Raw genomic sequence first — 13,642 nt, 5'->3', positions numbered from 1 at the left:
TTGTGTTTTTGCCACTCAGTAGGCGTTTCCTCTTTCCTTCCGGGTATAATGATGATGTTACTGTTTGTTACACGCATACCCTCTATATTGACCATAAGACCCCATTACTGAATGTCAGGTTTTCTTCAGAACATGTATGACATGTTTACTACGACACTGACACATTATGAGTCCACTAGTACTAGTTGTTCTCAAACATTTTATTTGCAAGGACTCCCTTGGAATTTTGACAGAAATGTCCACCACAAGCCAACATGGTGATGACCCCTGGGTGTCGCACCATGTCTCTCTGGCCAAAATAGAGTAACTCCACGATGCAGTAGTCTACCTAATGGTGCTCCCACTCAGTGTCAGTGACCGTAATCAGCTCTTTATATTTATATAGTCTTTTCTTTTCAGAAAGCTTTGCATTTTTGGGACATGCCATGCCCCCTTTTGGCCAATCAGCGTGACAAGTTAATATCAGTTCATCCGTTGCGGCCAGAACCAGCCTTTCCAACAAGGTTTACAATGTGTTTACAAACTGCTTGAGATGTCCTGCTAACGGACAGACACAAGTGGCAAAAGGTTCACTCCTTGATGGAGATAATGACCTGGAAGGCGACACTGATCCAGTGATTCTATATTATTACTGAAACTGTTGCTAGGTTATTTCTTCTTCGGCTCAGTACATTCCCAAGAGCCAATATTAAGCTGGTGTAATACTAATCGTAGCTGCCTGGTTAGAAATGCGGTTAACACAGTTAACACAGTTTGCAACACCTACACTTTACTTGATCCCCCTATTTTATTATTCTAATCCATATTCTAATACATATGACTTGACTGGTCCTCGTGTTTCAGGTTTCAACATGTTTGTCCCCCAAATCAATCGTAACTAATTTGGTTATTGTACGAGATTGTATCATGTGACATGGCAGTCTTTGAATGAAGGAATTCAATCACTTAGTTTATAATTATTTTTTTTATTAATATTTGACTGTATAGATCTCCTGGCTCTCTACCGTGTTCCATTTGTGAGTAACATGCCTTTTGTGTTTATGGTATCAATATTGTATATCACACACACACAAAGCAGCAGGATAAAGTTCTATTTGCATTTGTTTTGCCATAACCCCCAGTCTGGTGTTTTCACATGGAGAATGGATGACGTTGCAGGGTTTCTTGTAACCAGTAGAGGTCCCTATATCCTTAAAAGATTTATTTTGGACAGACACATTTCTGATGGTCTTACAATTTTGACATTCCTACATTTGCACTAGAGAGTAAGAATATCTCCTAGGACCTATGTCCAGTGCATTCCCATTGACTTGTTTTTCATTAGGTTTGCTGTGTCGTAATAAAGATCTGCAGATGTTTGAGATATTATTTCTGATCTTCAAAAATCTACAGTATCTGTGTCTATGTTCAGGATTATTTCAAATACATTTTTGGGTGGTGCAACCACTCCCTTACGGAGCTGTGTGTGTGTGGGTGGCTGGGTGCCTGGGTCTGAGCACGAAAATGGCATGGTTGTTTTTCACCACCTGTGCGCAACCAAACACACACGCACATTAACTGTAATGATTTTGGGTGTGCCAGTACAGTACAGTAGAGGGACCCCCACACGGTAACGTCATTTCTCAACCATTTCGGACGTGGGGCGGCTCGCCGGAATCGGCCCGGACCCCTGGGCAAGTTCCTGGGGGTCTGGATGTTCCGGAGACCCCCACATGGTAACTCATTTCATTTCTCTACCATTTCGGACGTGGGGAGGCTCCCGGGGACCCCCACACGGAGTTGCACCACTCACTTCACACGGGTGTGATTTTTAACAAAGAACTACACACTATACTAATCCTTAATTTTTAACTGCACTCTGCAAATGTAGGCATATCTTATTTTAACTGTGTGTGTGTGTGTGTGTGTGTGTGTCTGTCTGTCTGTCTGTGTGTGCGCACTCGCACTTCTAATCTAACTATAACCATCTGTAAACGTACATAATGTTTATACAGAGGAACAAGACTGCCAATTCCCAATTCCCCTCACCATGATAAGAACTTAAACAACACATCCACTCCCCACAGGAGGGGCTACAATGAGGTAAGTTCTGTACAGCTTTTCTTCAATTATAGTAATTCATAAGAAGTTGATACAGACATTTAAGCCCAAATCACACCAATAATGCGTTGCCATGCATGCAACTCCTTGCAACCAAATGTTTGCGAGTAGATGCGTTGGTGTGGTTTTGGGCCATTGAATTGAACCAGTTGAATCCCGTAGGTCGACGTGCAACAGGACCTGTCACACCACTGGGACGAACCGTACATGTCCCGTCTCGAGCCCTTTTGGCTGGGACCGAGGCTATTGCGACCCTTTGGTGTGGTTTGGGCTTTAAACGATTTAACATTTGTTTGTGGTGTGTGTGTTTAGAGCTCCATGGTGTTATGGTCCGGATATGATTTATTGTAAGGTTATGTAAGATGTGTGCTGTCGTCACTTACATCACAATGAATGATTTTCAACTCTGTTGCACAATCTTAATATTTACCCCCCCCCCCTCCTCTTCACTGAGGGTTTATGTTTCTCTGCATGCAGCATTCTTACATAGTTTGTCTTCTGTAATGTTTGGCATTTGTATTGTTGAAAGTTAACAGTGGTGTAAAGTAAATAAGTACATTTTGTAAAATGTTGAGGTATTATTTGTTTTACTTTACTGGAGTAGTTTCCAATTTCCAGTACTTTTACTTCTACTCCACTACATCTCAGAGACACATATTCAACTTTTAACTACATTTACACTACTCCACTACAATTATCTTTGGACAACTTTAGTTATTAGTTACTTTGTCAATTATTGTTATTATTACAAGAAGTATGTAACTTACAGTAACTTCACCCCTATACCGGCCATTTGAAAATAGACATCTACATGCTCACAATGTGGCACAATACCATTGTGAGCTTGTTGATCTGCTATTTTCAAACATGTTAAACTTGTACTTTTGGTACTCAAATACATTTTGAATTCCTGACTTTTTCTTTTTCTGAGTATTTCTACATTGTAGTATTGATACTTGACCACACACACACACACACAAACCACACAGTTTATTTAAATGCCCCAGAAGAAAAGAGGTCTTTTTGTCCACTTTGAGTTGGATGTCTCCGCATGGAAAAGCTTTATCACACACACTTCAGGCTTAATGATCCACTCTTGTCGTCTACACCAGAGAGTCGATAACAAGCCTGTCTATTGTTTCTAATAATGTAATTTAAAACAGAACCGCAGTCCTCTGCAGTTGCCAGCCTTTTCCACCTGGCTCTCTGGACTCACACGATGATTGCTGCCATTGTGTCATGTTATTGTTTCTTAATCAAGTAGAGCAGTGGTTTTCAACCAGTGGTCCGGGGACGACCAGTGGTCCTTGAGTGGGTTCCAGGTGGTCACCCAGCTAAATGATGGAAGAGTTGGTAACCTAATGGACTCTAATAGATCTTTAATTCTTTAAGCATAAAACATTTGGGTTCAGTTGGGTCCATTCAATTATTGTCAAACATCTGCATTACTTAATTCATAAGAAGTCTACACAATTAGAGAATGTAGAAGAATTGTCGCGGACAAAATCGTATCCAATGACAACAAAATATTCTCTCGTTTTGTCACGTGTCTGGAGAGACTAAATCTCATCAAATGGTGGTCCGTGGCTCAAACGCTGAATAAACAAGGTACGGAAAGGGTTTGGAAAACACTGAAGTAGAGATCTCCCTGCAGCAGCAACGGTCATCTGCTCTGAATATCACCACACTATCACTACATCCCTCCTGTATTAGAATGTTACTGTTCTGCCCATCAGTCTTAATTGTGTTGACTGAGACTAAAAGACTTAAGGTTTTTGATATTTAGTCGACTCAAGACTAGATTAATACTAAACAATTTCAGATGACTAAATAGGACTAAAAGTAAATGGTGTGTTCTTCAAAAAGACTGAATCAGAATTTGCTGTCAAAATTAGCACTGCCCATGCCACCTCCTGGAAGTGTGTGTGTGTGTGTGTGTGTGTGCGTGTGTGCGTGCGTGCGTGCAGTCGGTCAGGCAGAACTTTCAAATTGATTCCAGGATCTCAAATAATGTTGTAGCCTGCTCTCTCCACTCCCACCTCCTTTCCATGCCACGCCTCCCCTCTCCTCTCCCTGCTCCTCCCGAGATGTCTCCCTTATTACACCTTCTAACACATGCTTCTCATTTGCTGAGAGTTCTCCTGGAGCCCAGAACCAAGACCTGTGGCGTTGGGACACAGAACCTGTGTCGTTGGACACAGGCAGGACTGACCGAGCCAGACAGGACTCCAGGGATGACCACCAGTACTGTGGACCATGCACTTGGCACCATGCATGTGTTCTGTACCTATTCTAAAACCCCAGATCGGGACCCAGACTCCAGAGGGGCAAGGATGCTGATGTCTGTGTATTCTTGGTTTTTAACAAGGCATGAAGTGGTGTGTTTGTGAACATGTGTGTGCACAGATATAAATGTCAGCACTTGTTTGAATGGTGACACTTTCTGAAGGGGAGGGTGAGATGTGTGTGTGTGTGCACTGTGCACACATGCACCTAGACATGGATAGACTGAAGAGCGCCGTGTGGGGAGATTGTGTTCTTTCCCAGAGGTTTACCTAACATCTGCATTAGCAGCAAGACCACACTAACCACTTCCAGATGTGTAAGAGTGCAATCTGACGCATTATTTACAACAGGGACAATGAGCATCGCTCTCCTTCACACTGTACCTCGTATAATCTTTGCTCCTCGAAACCCAAGTTAATTCTTAACCTCAGGCCAAGCCCCGTTTATGAGAGGGAGGTGTCTTGGACATTGGCCATTTGAGTGCTACGGGTCAAACGCACAGGAGTGAAGGGAGATCTTCATTGCAGAGTCACCACTCGGTGTCTTCCAGTCCAAGGACCAAGACCGCCCCGAAACTCTTGGCCAAGCGGAGTAGCGTTCCAGGATGTCGAAAGGATTCTACATCTCGAAGGCCCTGGGCATCTGTGCGGTCATCTTGACCCTCTCGGCCATCACCGGGATCGTCACCATGATCGTCGTGTACCGGGCCGAGATCTCGGGGATGAACCCGACGCCCCGGCCCCCGCCCCGGCCCACCACTCCGTTCCCCACGGGCCCTCCGCCCAAGATGCGGCTGCCGAGAGACCTGGTGCCCGAGAGCTACACCCTCTTCCTCCAGCCTCACTTCTACACCCACATCGAGGAGGTGTTCAACGTCACCAGCCCCAACCAGACGTTGACCTTCACCGGGAACTCTACGGTTAACTTCCGCTGCGTCCAGAGGACCAAGAGCATTTTCCTCCACTCCAAAAACCTGTCGGTGACGGAGGTGAGGGTGATGAACAGGGACGGCGACGAGCTCATCGACGTTTTGGAACGGTACCACCACGACGCGACTGATTTCTTCGAGATCCAGTTGGGCGACGTGCTGGAGCAAGAAGGGAATTACAGTTTATTCACAGCTTTCCAGGGAGAAATGAGAGAGGAGGAGTCGATTGGCCTCTATGTAAGCAAATACAAGGAAGGGGTCCCAGCTTATGGAGATGGTGCCGATAGGTAAGCGATGAAATGAAAATCAAAAGGTATGATTTTTATCATTTTTTGATTCTTGATTCATTATTTATTTGAAAAGAGATCAACATACTATCTTGTATACACAATAACAAACAATAACTGTATGCTGTATACAGCTGTGTGTGAATGTGAAACCAAAACATAATCAAAACATGTAAGCCTGAAATTGTAATAGTTGCCTCCAAAATGAACAAATAAGGAACCTTCTGGGTTTCTTGAGGAGGTTCCAAAGACAGTTACAGACCTGTAAGAGATAGACCTGTAACTCTGTGTACAAATGGAACCAAATTGACCCTTCCATAATAATTATGTTTATGTGTACATGTTATGGGGGTCCTCTAAGTTTTAAGTTGATAAATTGTGTAATAATTACCTAGTTAAAGCAATAATTAGGTCACTATTACATAGAAACATGTATCAAACATTAAGTAACATGTACATTGACCTCCACATCAAATGTGCTTGTGTCCAGGGATTGTATTGTTGGTGGGTGCCAGTGTTTTCAAGTTTTCCCTTTCAAAATAAATCTAATTGAATTCAAAGTGCTTGAACAGTTGTTTTTGAGTGGTGCAACCACTCCAAGGAACAGCAATGTCCCTATGTCCACGTACCTGTCCCTATGTTTAGAGTTCCAGTAGGGGCAAAAGTGGCACTGTTGTGCTAGAAACAGAGAGAGAGAGAGATAGTGTTGCACTGTTGCCTGCTAATGGGAGAAAGAGGGAGAGGTGTCTGCTAAATGCTAATTCCCCCACACAGTAACTCATTTCTCGACAGTTTCGAAAGCGGGGTGGCTCGCTGGAACTGGGCTGGCAGCCTGGGCACGTTCCTGTGGGTCTGGAAGTTCCAGGGACCCCATGGGGACCCCCACACGGAGTTGCACCACTCAGTTTTTTTTAGAACTCCTAGGTTGTGGAGCCCATTATTTCATATCAAATTAGCTGTCATGAGAAACATAATCTAATTCTATGCGTTTTCCTTTTCCTGGATCAGGAAAGCTTGATTTATATAACTTAATCTTCTGAATTAAGTCATCTGTTTATTTGTGACAAGCCTACGAGGAACAGTCAAAGCAGGGTTCAAAGGACAGCATTATTCTAACATATAGATTGTTTGTTCATTGTTTGTTCATTGTTTGTTCATTGTTTCATTGTTCGCCCTGTCTCTTCAACTCTTTTAATAAGTAGAAAATACATTTTCATGTGGGGTTGTCAATTTGAGCCAATCAGGAGAGTGTACCCGCATGTATAACCTGTAATTTAAAGTGTTTCTGTTCCAATGTTGGGTGCTCATTTGTTGTTTATTTCGTATCCTGTATGAGTTGTTTTTCCTGATTACATAAGATTTGGTATCCAGTCTAAACAAAATGCAGATTGCTATCAGAATGTATGGCATCAACAGTGTCATTCCTTGCAATTATCTACTCACTCATTTGGTATTTGTTTAACTAACTTATCTCTCAGCCCAACCCTCAGCTCTGACTCTGCACTGCAGTAGGCCTATGCCTCATGTATGCGTTGACAGTAAAGTGACAAGTTAAGATCTTTTTGATACCTAAATAAATTAAATAAAAAGTAGAAAAGTGCCCTTCGGGGCACAGGTCTCCACCAGGCCAGGTCAGGTTATTGCAATCTTGCAAACTTTGGAAGGCAATCAATATGGAGAAGTGGACAGGTCTGTGTTGCTCACATGACTATAGAGATGGTGTTTACGTTTGCGTTATGTATGGATCAAATGTGTACCAGTAGCCTAATATAAAGAAATGTGTTTAGCAAATGTCTGCCTCATGTCGATGGCGCTATAACAGGCCGTTCTGGAAAACACACACATTTCGATTTATTTATTAGAATCCACAAATTACAATTAATTTTACACGCGCACACACACACACACACACACACACACACACACACACACACACACACACACACACACACACACACACACACACACACCATTACTGCACTAGAAGTAATCAACAAACAATACTATAAGAACTGGTCAAATATTGGCCAAATTGTCAAATAATATAAGTAAATAAATCCACAAGCTCGCAATGCGAGGCATTGTGAGCTTGTAGATCGGCCATTTTCACAATATTTCTCTGTGGAACCGAGGCTGAACTCCATGAATTCCATGTGCTTGTCAGGGTGGGGTTCAAATATGATTAACTTTGTGGGTCACGGCCTGAAAAGGTTGAACATTGCATTACACCAGGGTTTTTTCAACTGAATAATAACCAGGGACCAACACCCTAACTGAGAATCAACCTGGGGACCACTGTTATTTGGAAGGGGGATATGGCCGTGGTGTGGGGGAATTTTTTTTACCTTCCTTATTAAACTCATGTTGCTGTTCATTGCAACTTACTGTTTGAGCGAGCAGACACATGTGATTGATTATGGACACATTTACTAATAATGGTGAGTCTGACTCAACCAGGCAATCCGGTACAGTTTCCTGTGAGATTAAAACGGTGCATTCAGACTTGTATGGTTAGAGCAGCGTGATTACATACAAAGTCTGAACGCACCTTAAAGGACAACTTTAGTTTTTTTCAACCAAGGTTCATGTTTTAGGTTGTTATTAGAGAAATTAAAAGATGAGTGTTATTTCTTTTTCATTTGCTGCTTTCTTTCATTTTAGGGATTTTAGCTGTTTTTGATAGGGGGGCGGGGGCATTCGAGCATGGGGCTAAATATGTATTATTTTACAAAATATTATGGCGATTTATTTTTTTATTATTTACTATAGTCCTAATAAACCCCAGGAAATTACATCTGGCCACAAAAAAATCACAGGATCTACAGAATGTGAAGGTAGCCTACTGGGGGGAAGCCACACTGTGTGTCATAGGCTCAATATGTCAGTTTGACACATTCAGTAGAACTCGTGATCTTTTGTGGCCAGATGAAATTTCCTGGGGTTTATTAGGACTATAGTAAATAATTAAAAAATAAATCGCTATAAAATGTTGTAAAAAAATACATATTTAGCCCCATGCTCGAATGCCCCCGCCCCCCTGTCAAATACAGCTAAAATCCCTAAAACGAAAGAAAGCAGCAAATGGAAAAAAAAAAAGATAACACTCATCTTTTACTTTCTCTAATAACAACATAAAACATGAACCTTGGTTGAAAAAAACTAAAGTTGTCCTTTAACTCCCTTTTCTGTGGAAGTTCTTTACGACCGACTTCCCACATTGACGCGTGGTCATATGTCACTAGGCCATTTATTACTCAGCAAACTGACCTGGTGACGTATGATGACGCGTCCCTGAGCCTGAAACTGAAAACACAACAAAACCATGAATATGCAATGTAACTAACACAGACCTATTTTATGGTGCAACGATTACGCCATAATAATAGTCTCTGAGAAATTTGGAGGGAATATTGCCAGTGGCCTTGTGGGGTTGAAGGGCACTCGGTCTTTTAAGTATCTCCTCAGTTGTTACCATTGTTAGTTTAAAATCATCTTTACAAACACCTAGGTTTTTGTAGAAGGCTTTGATGTGCTCTACACCAAAACGCCCAGAGTGGGAGGGCAGTTTGTTAACCCATTCTGGGCGGGAACCCATTTTAGTGTCTTACCCCCTCAGGCCGGGAACCCATATTTGGGTTCTGTACAGTATGTACAGTATTCAAAAATTACAAAAAATTGATGCTGCTATAAACATATTTGAAGTTTTTCAGAAAACTTAGGTCAGGCTTTAGAAGGCGTTTTTAGAATCGTCCGTAGGCCAATCAGCGTTGTTGCAATGTTTGTAAAGAAGATGTTTAAGTAGTTTGCTACATCAAGCTTGTCATGTGATGAGGGTGTCATTCGATTTGATGTTTATGTGGTTTTTTGTTTCTGACCGCAGACTAGTTGATTGTTTATTAGCTTCCAGAGCTCCCGTGGATTGTTTTTGTTTGACTTTTAGCGGATTTGGTCATGGTAGTTACAATGTTTCTTAGCTTGTTTCGTTGGGTTTTTAGGATGCCCAGTTGGGTTTGGAGATCACTGTCGAAGCGCTTGGCTAGCTTGGACTTTCATTTAAAAGGATCCCTGGCTAAAAAGACAAATTAAAACATTATACTACTAACTAAAATAAAAACACCTTAAATATTGTATTTTTTTCATAAATAGAGAATCTTTCACTCAATAGGAGCTGCTCCTGTCGCAAGTTGATGATGTCATATATCCATACAGGTCTAGCCCTATGGAATGTATGGAGTGCATATGCTAATAAAAAACAACTTTATGCTTCATAAGGATTATGAGCATAAATCCATCAATATTTTAAATTATTTTTTATAAGCATGTGCATTCCATATAGGCCTGGACCACACATAGACATATGACATCATCAACTTGCGACAGGATCAGTTCTATTGAGTGAAAGATTCTCTATTTATGAAAGAAATAAAATATTGAAAGTGTTTTTAATCTTTAATGATGTCAGACTGATATTTGTGCGCAACACTCTTGAAAGCAAAGTATTGCATTGTGGGTTTGAGCTGTATGGTCCTTTTTGATAATTAATTATGTTAATTCAAGTGTCAGATGGAAAAATATATATGTAAAAAATGTTTTTTGGGCCATGTCATGTGGTCTACCTGCACAGCCTCTGTGATCTACTGGTTTATCGTGATCTACCTTTTGGGCACCCCTGATATGCTATACTGATGCATGAGCTATACTGTATATAAGCTAATATGTTCCTTCAAGAATCAAGTTAAACGTGATACGTTTCTGCTGTCAACAAATTTCATTAACCTGACCAAATATTACCAATATTTGACAACTAAATGTCCCAATATGTTCTAGGTACGTCGCTGCCAGCCAATTCCAGGCGACACACGCCAGGAATGTGTTTCCGTGTTTCGATGAGCCAGCAATGAAGGCCACGTTTCTTGTGACCGTCATACATAGGAGAGACACTTTAGCCCTGGGGAACTCGGAGCGGGCAGGTGAATAAACGGTTCAGTCCAGAAAACACTTCCCAATCCAAAATTCTATGCATCTCATGTGTACAGTACTGCACCTGTGTTTGTGTTGTGATGTGTGAGAAATGAGTCTGACATCGTTTGTGTTAAGCTGCCTTATGTCTATATACTGCCCTCAGATAACCGGATTATAGATGATGAGTGGCAGGTCACCTCTTTCCATCCAACGCAGAAGATGTCGACATACCTCCTTGCCTTTGTGGTGTCCGAGTTTAAATCGGTCCAGTCCACACCCACACACGACGAGCGAGTGAAAATCAATGTATGTAGCCTGTTGATTTTGCAGATGTTGCAGGGATTCATGTTGTATATAAAAACCTCTTCTAAACATTGTGCACAACTATTAGAAAATAAACCTTCCACATGTGTGCACACACACATGTGGAAGGCTTCATCCACAACCATTGTATATACACCACAAACCACATAGTTTGTAAATGTGTCTTTGTCCTGAAACAGTTCACATATTTCTTGCTGTTCCCACGATATTTAAATGTGGTGGTGATAAAATATGAGGTAACAGTCAAAATACTTTATTTACAGTAACTCCTGTGTAATTTTATTTAACCAGGTTACCACAAAGTGTAGCTTGTAGAAGGTAACATGCCACACAGTATAGTGAGGCACAAGAAGTTTGGATAAATGCAAGTAAGAAAATTGTAAAGAAATTTACATTTCCATCAGTGCATTCATCCGTGTCTCGAAATTTACTCTCTCATGAAGTTGATGAAATGGCATAGGACCCTCCATGTAAATCTTCTTATGGGAGGCCTTAACTCTTTATTGGGGATCAGGGTCCACCCCAGCCCCCCCCACCTCGGTTCAAACCCCAGTATTGTTTCCACACCGAAACAGCAGCCTGGGGTTAAAGACCCAGATTAGCTAATGAAAATAGTGAGCAGCAGAAGACCCATGGCTAGGTTTCAGGACTTACCTGCCATAAAATGTCTTATCTGTATCAAATCGGTCTCAAAAGAATCCTGAGTACACGCAGAGCAGCCAGTCTCTTTTAGAGCGTCAGCTGTTAGTGGGGAGATAGGCTTACCATCTATTTTCAACCAGCCAAACAAAAATGTTGTTGTTTCTTGTTTTTTTTCCCGGACGATATGACCATGCAAATTATCGGAGATCAGATATCGGTCATGTTTTCAATATCGTGCATCTCTAGTTTGAATGGGTTCAGTGTGTCTCAAACCCATGTTCAATATCCTGCCTTGTCAGTCCAGGAATGTGTGTGTGAAAAGGGCATTAGTAATATGTTACTGTATGTCAACTGAGTGTATAGTGTTTTCTTTCTGACTGAATGTTTGGTTTGCACAGATATATGCCCGCCCTGCCGCCATAGAGGCAGGACATGCTGACTACGCTGCCTCCATCGCTGGGAAGATGCTTAAGTATTTCGAAGGCCGTTTTGGGATCGACTTCCCTCAGAAAAAGCTGGGTAGGTCTCTGGATTATTTAATGGATGGGCAAAAGGGTTGCAAAATCCTGATAATATAAGGTGCAAAATGTACACGATTTTGTGTAACTCATGCTGACCACAGACCCAGTAACCACTTGCCATGAGAAGAATAATTTGTTTTCCTTGTTTTCTGGAGAGTGTAAAGAGGTTGATTATATTATTTAGTAAGAGGATATATTATCACACACAGCCACTTAAGAACACTTAAGTACGGACGAGATAATATCTTGTACGGACGAGATTTTAATATCTTGTACGGATGAGGTAATATCTTGTACAGACGAGATAATATCTTGTACAGACGAGATAATATCTTGTACGGACGAGATAATATCTTGTACAGACGAGATAATATCTTGTACGGACGAGATAATATCTTGTACGGACAAGATAAAATATATTTAGAATGCATGGCCATTCAGGGGCCCCCGTACTTTCGCCTTTATTTTATATATTGTTTATTTTTTATGGAGGGACTGACAGTAGGCTGACAGGAAATGGGGATAGAGATGGGGGGGGGGGGGGGGGGGGGGGTGACATGCAGTAAATACCGTCGGGATCGGGAGTCGAACCCGCGGCCAGACTGGATTACCAGCCAAGGTGCCTGGACCACTGAGCTACAGCCCAGGCCCAAACAGAGTATTATTATTAGAGCTATATTCTATAGCTATTGTAGTATCTACTTTTTTCCACCACTGGCTTCACCTCCAGATCACGTGGCGGTCGCAGACATGGCCGGAGCCATGGAGAACTGGGGACTGATCATCTACGGAGAGCTGGCCGTGCTGTTTGATCCAAAGAAATCTTCATCGCTCCACAAGGAAACCATCGCCTCTTACTTTGGACATGAACTGGCACACCAGGTCAGAGACACAATGGACACTGATGTTTGTAGCCTACTACTGTTTACACTCTTGCAAAGAAGAACAACTTGGGGACATTTTGCTTTTGTAAAGTAGGCTATTTAGTTCCTCTTTGGGGCCGGCCAGTCCACTATCACTTGGCGTAAAGTGACAAACGGGTTGACTGATAGATCAGACCTTTGTTGATCCTGCAGGGGAAATTCAGTCGCCAGAGCACAGCACGGCAGTTAAGGTACAGATTCCCAAAGTGGGGTCCTTGAGGGAGTTCCAGGGGGTCCCCAGCTAAATGATAGTTTGGAACCAAAGGGGCCCTTATGGGTCTGTAACTCTGAGTGTACAAATGGAGTACACTCTCAGAGTTAAATTAACATTGATTTTACAATATAAATTGGGGTCCCAGAGATAGAAATGCCATTAAATGGGGAGTCTGTAGACTAATATGCAGGTCAAACTGGGGGGCCTTGAAATTTAATTAAATTTAGAATCACTGCTAGAGACGTAAAATCTTCTCTTATGGGGGTCTCTGGCATATCTCTTCAAATGGGGGTCCGCGGGCTGATTAGTGTCAATTTGGGGGTCCTTGACGTGGAAAAGCTTGGGAACCACTGCTGTAAAATACAGCAAGGGTAGCAATACAAAAGTGACTAGGAGTCAGTAAGGGGATGAACTACATAATGAAAGGCATCATCACCCGTCATGCGTTCGGCCGG

At 42.0% G+C, this 13,642-nt stretch overlaps 1 protein-coding gene across 2 annotated transcripts in view; it reads left to right on the top strand.

The window, feature by feature from the left end:
- Positions 1 to 4,242: 4,242 nt before the first annotated feature.
- LOC310857446 (aminopeptidase N-like) overlaps positions 4,243 to 13,642 on the top strand; it is a 30,217-nt gene continuing 20,817 nt past the window's right edge. For both annotated transcript variants that reach the window (XM_083763132.1, XM_083763131.1), the window contains exons 1-5: positions 4,243 to 5,601; positions 10,429 to 10,571; positions 10,727 to 10,869; positions 11,928 to 12,048; positions 12,781 to 12,932. In XM_083763132.1, the coding sequence (XP_083619258.1) occupies positions 4,991 to 5,601; positions 10,429 to 10,571; positions 10,727 to 10,869; positions 11,928 to 12,048; positions 12,781 to 12,932 (1,170 nt within the window). In that variant the 5' untranslated portion in view covers positions 4,243 to 4,990. The remainder of the gene's footprint in view (positions 5,602 to 10,428; positions 10,572 to 10,726; positions 10,870 to 11,927; positions 12,049 to 12,780; positions 12,933 to 13,642) is intronic.

The sequence above is a fragment of the Protomyctophum parallelum genome, assembly GCF_964188405.1.
Source record: "Protomyctophum parallelum genome assembly, chromosome: 4".
Lineage (NCBI taxonomy): Eukaryota > Metazoa > Chordata > Actinopteri > Myctophiformes > Myctophidae > Protomyctophum > Protomyctophum parallelum.
The sequence above is the reverse complement of the archived record's forward strand: the minus strand, read 5'-3'. Positions and strand labels throughout refer to the sequence as shown.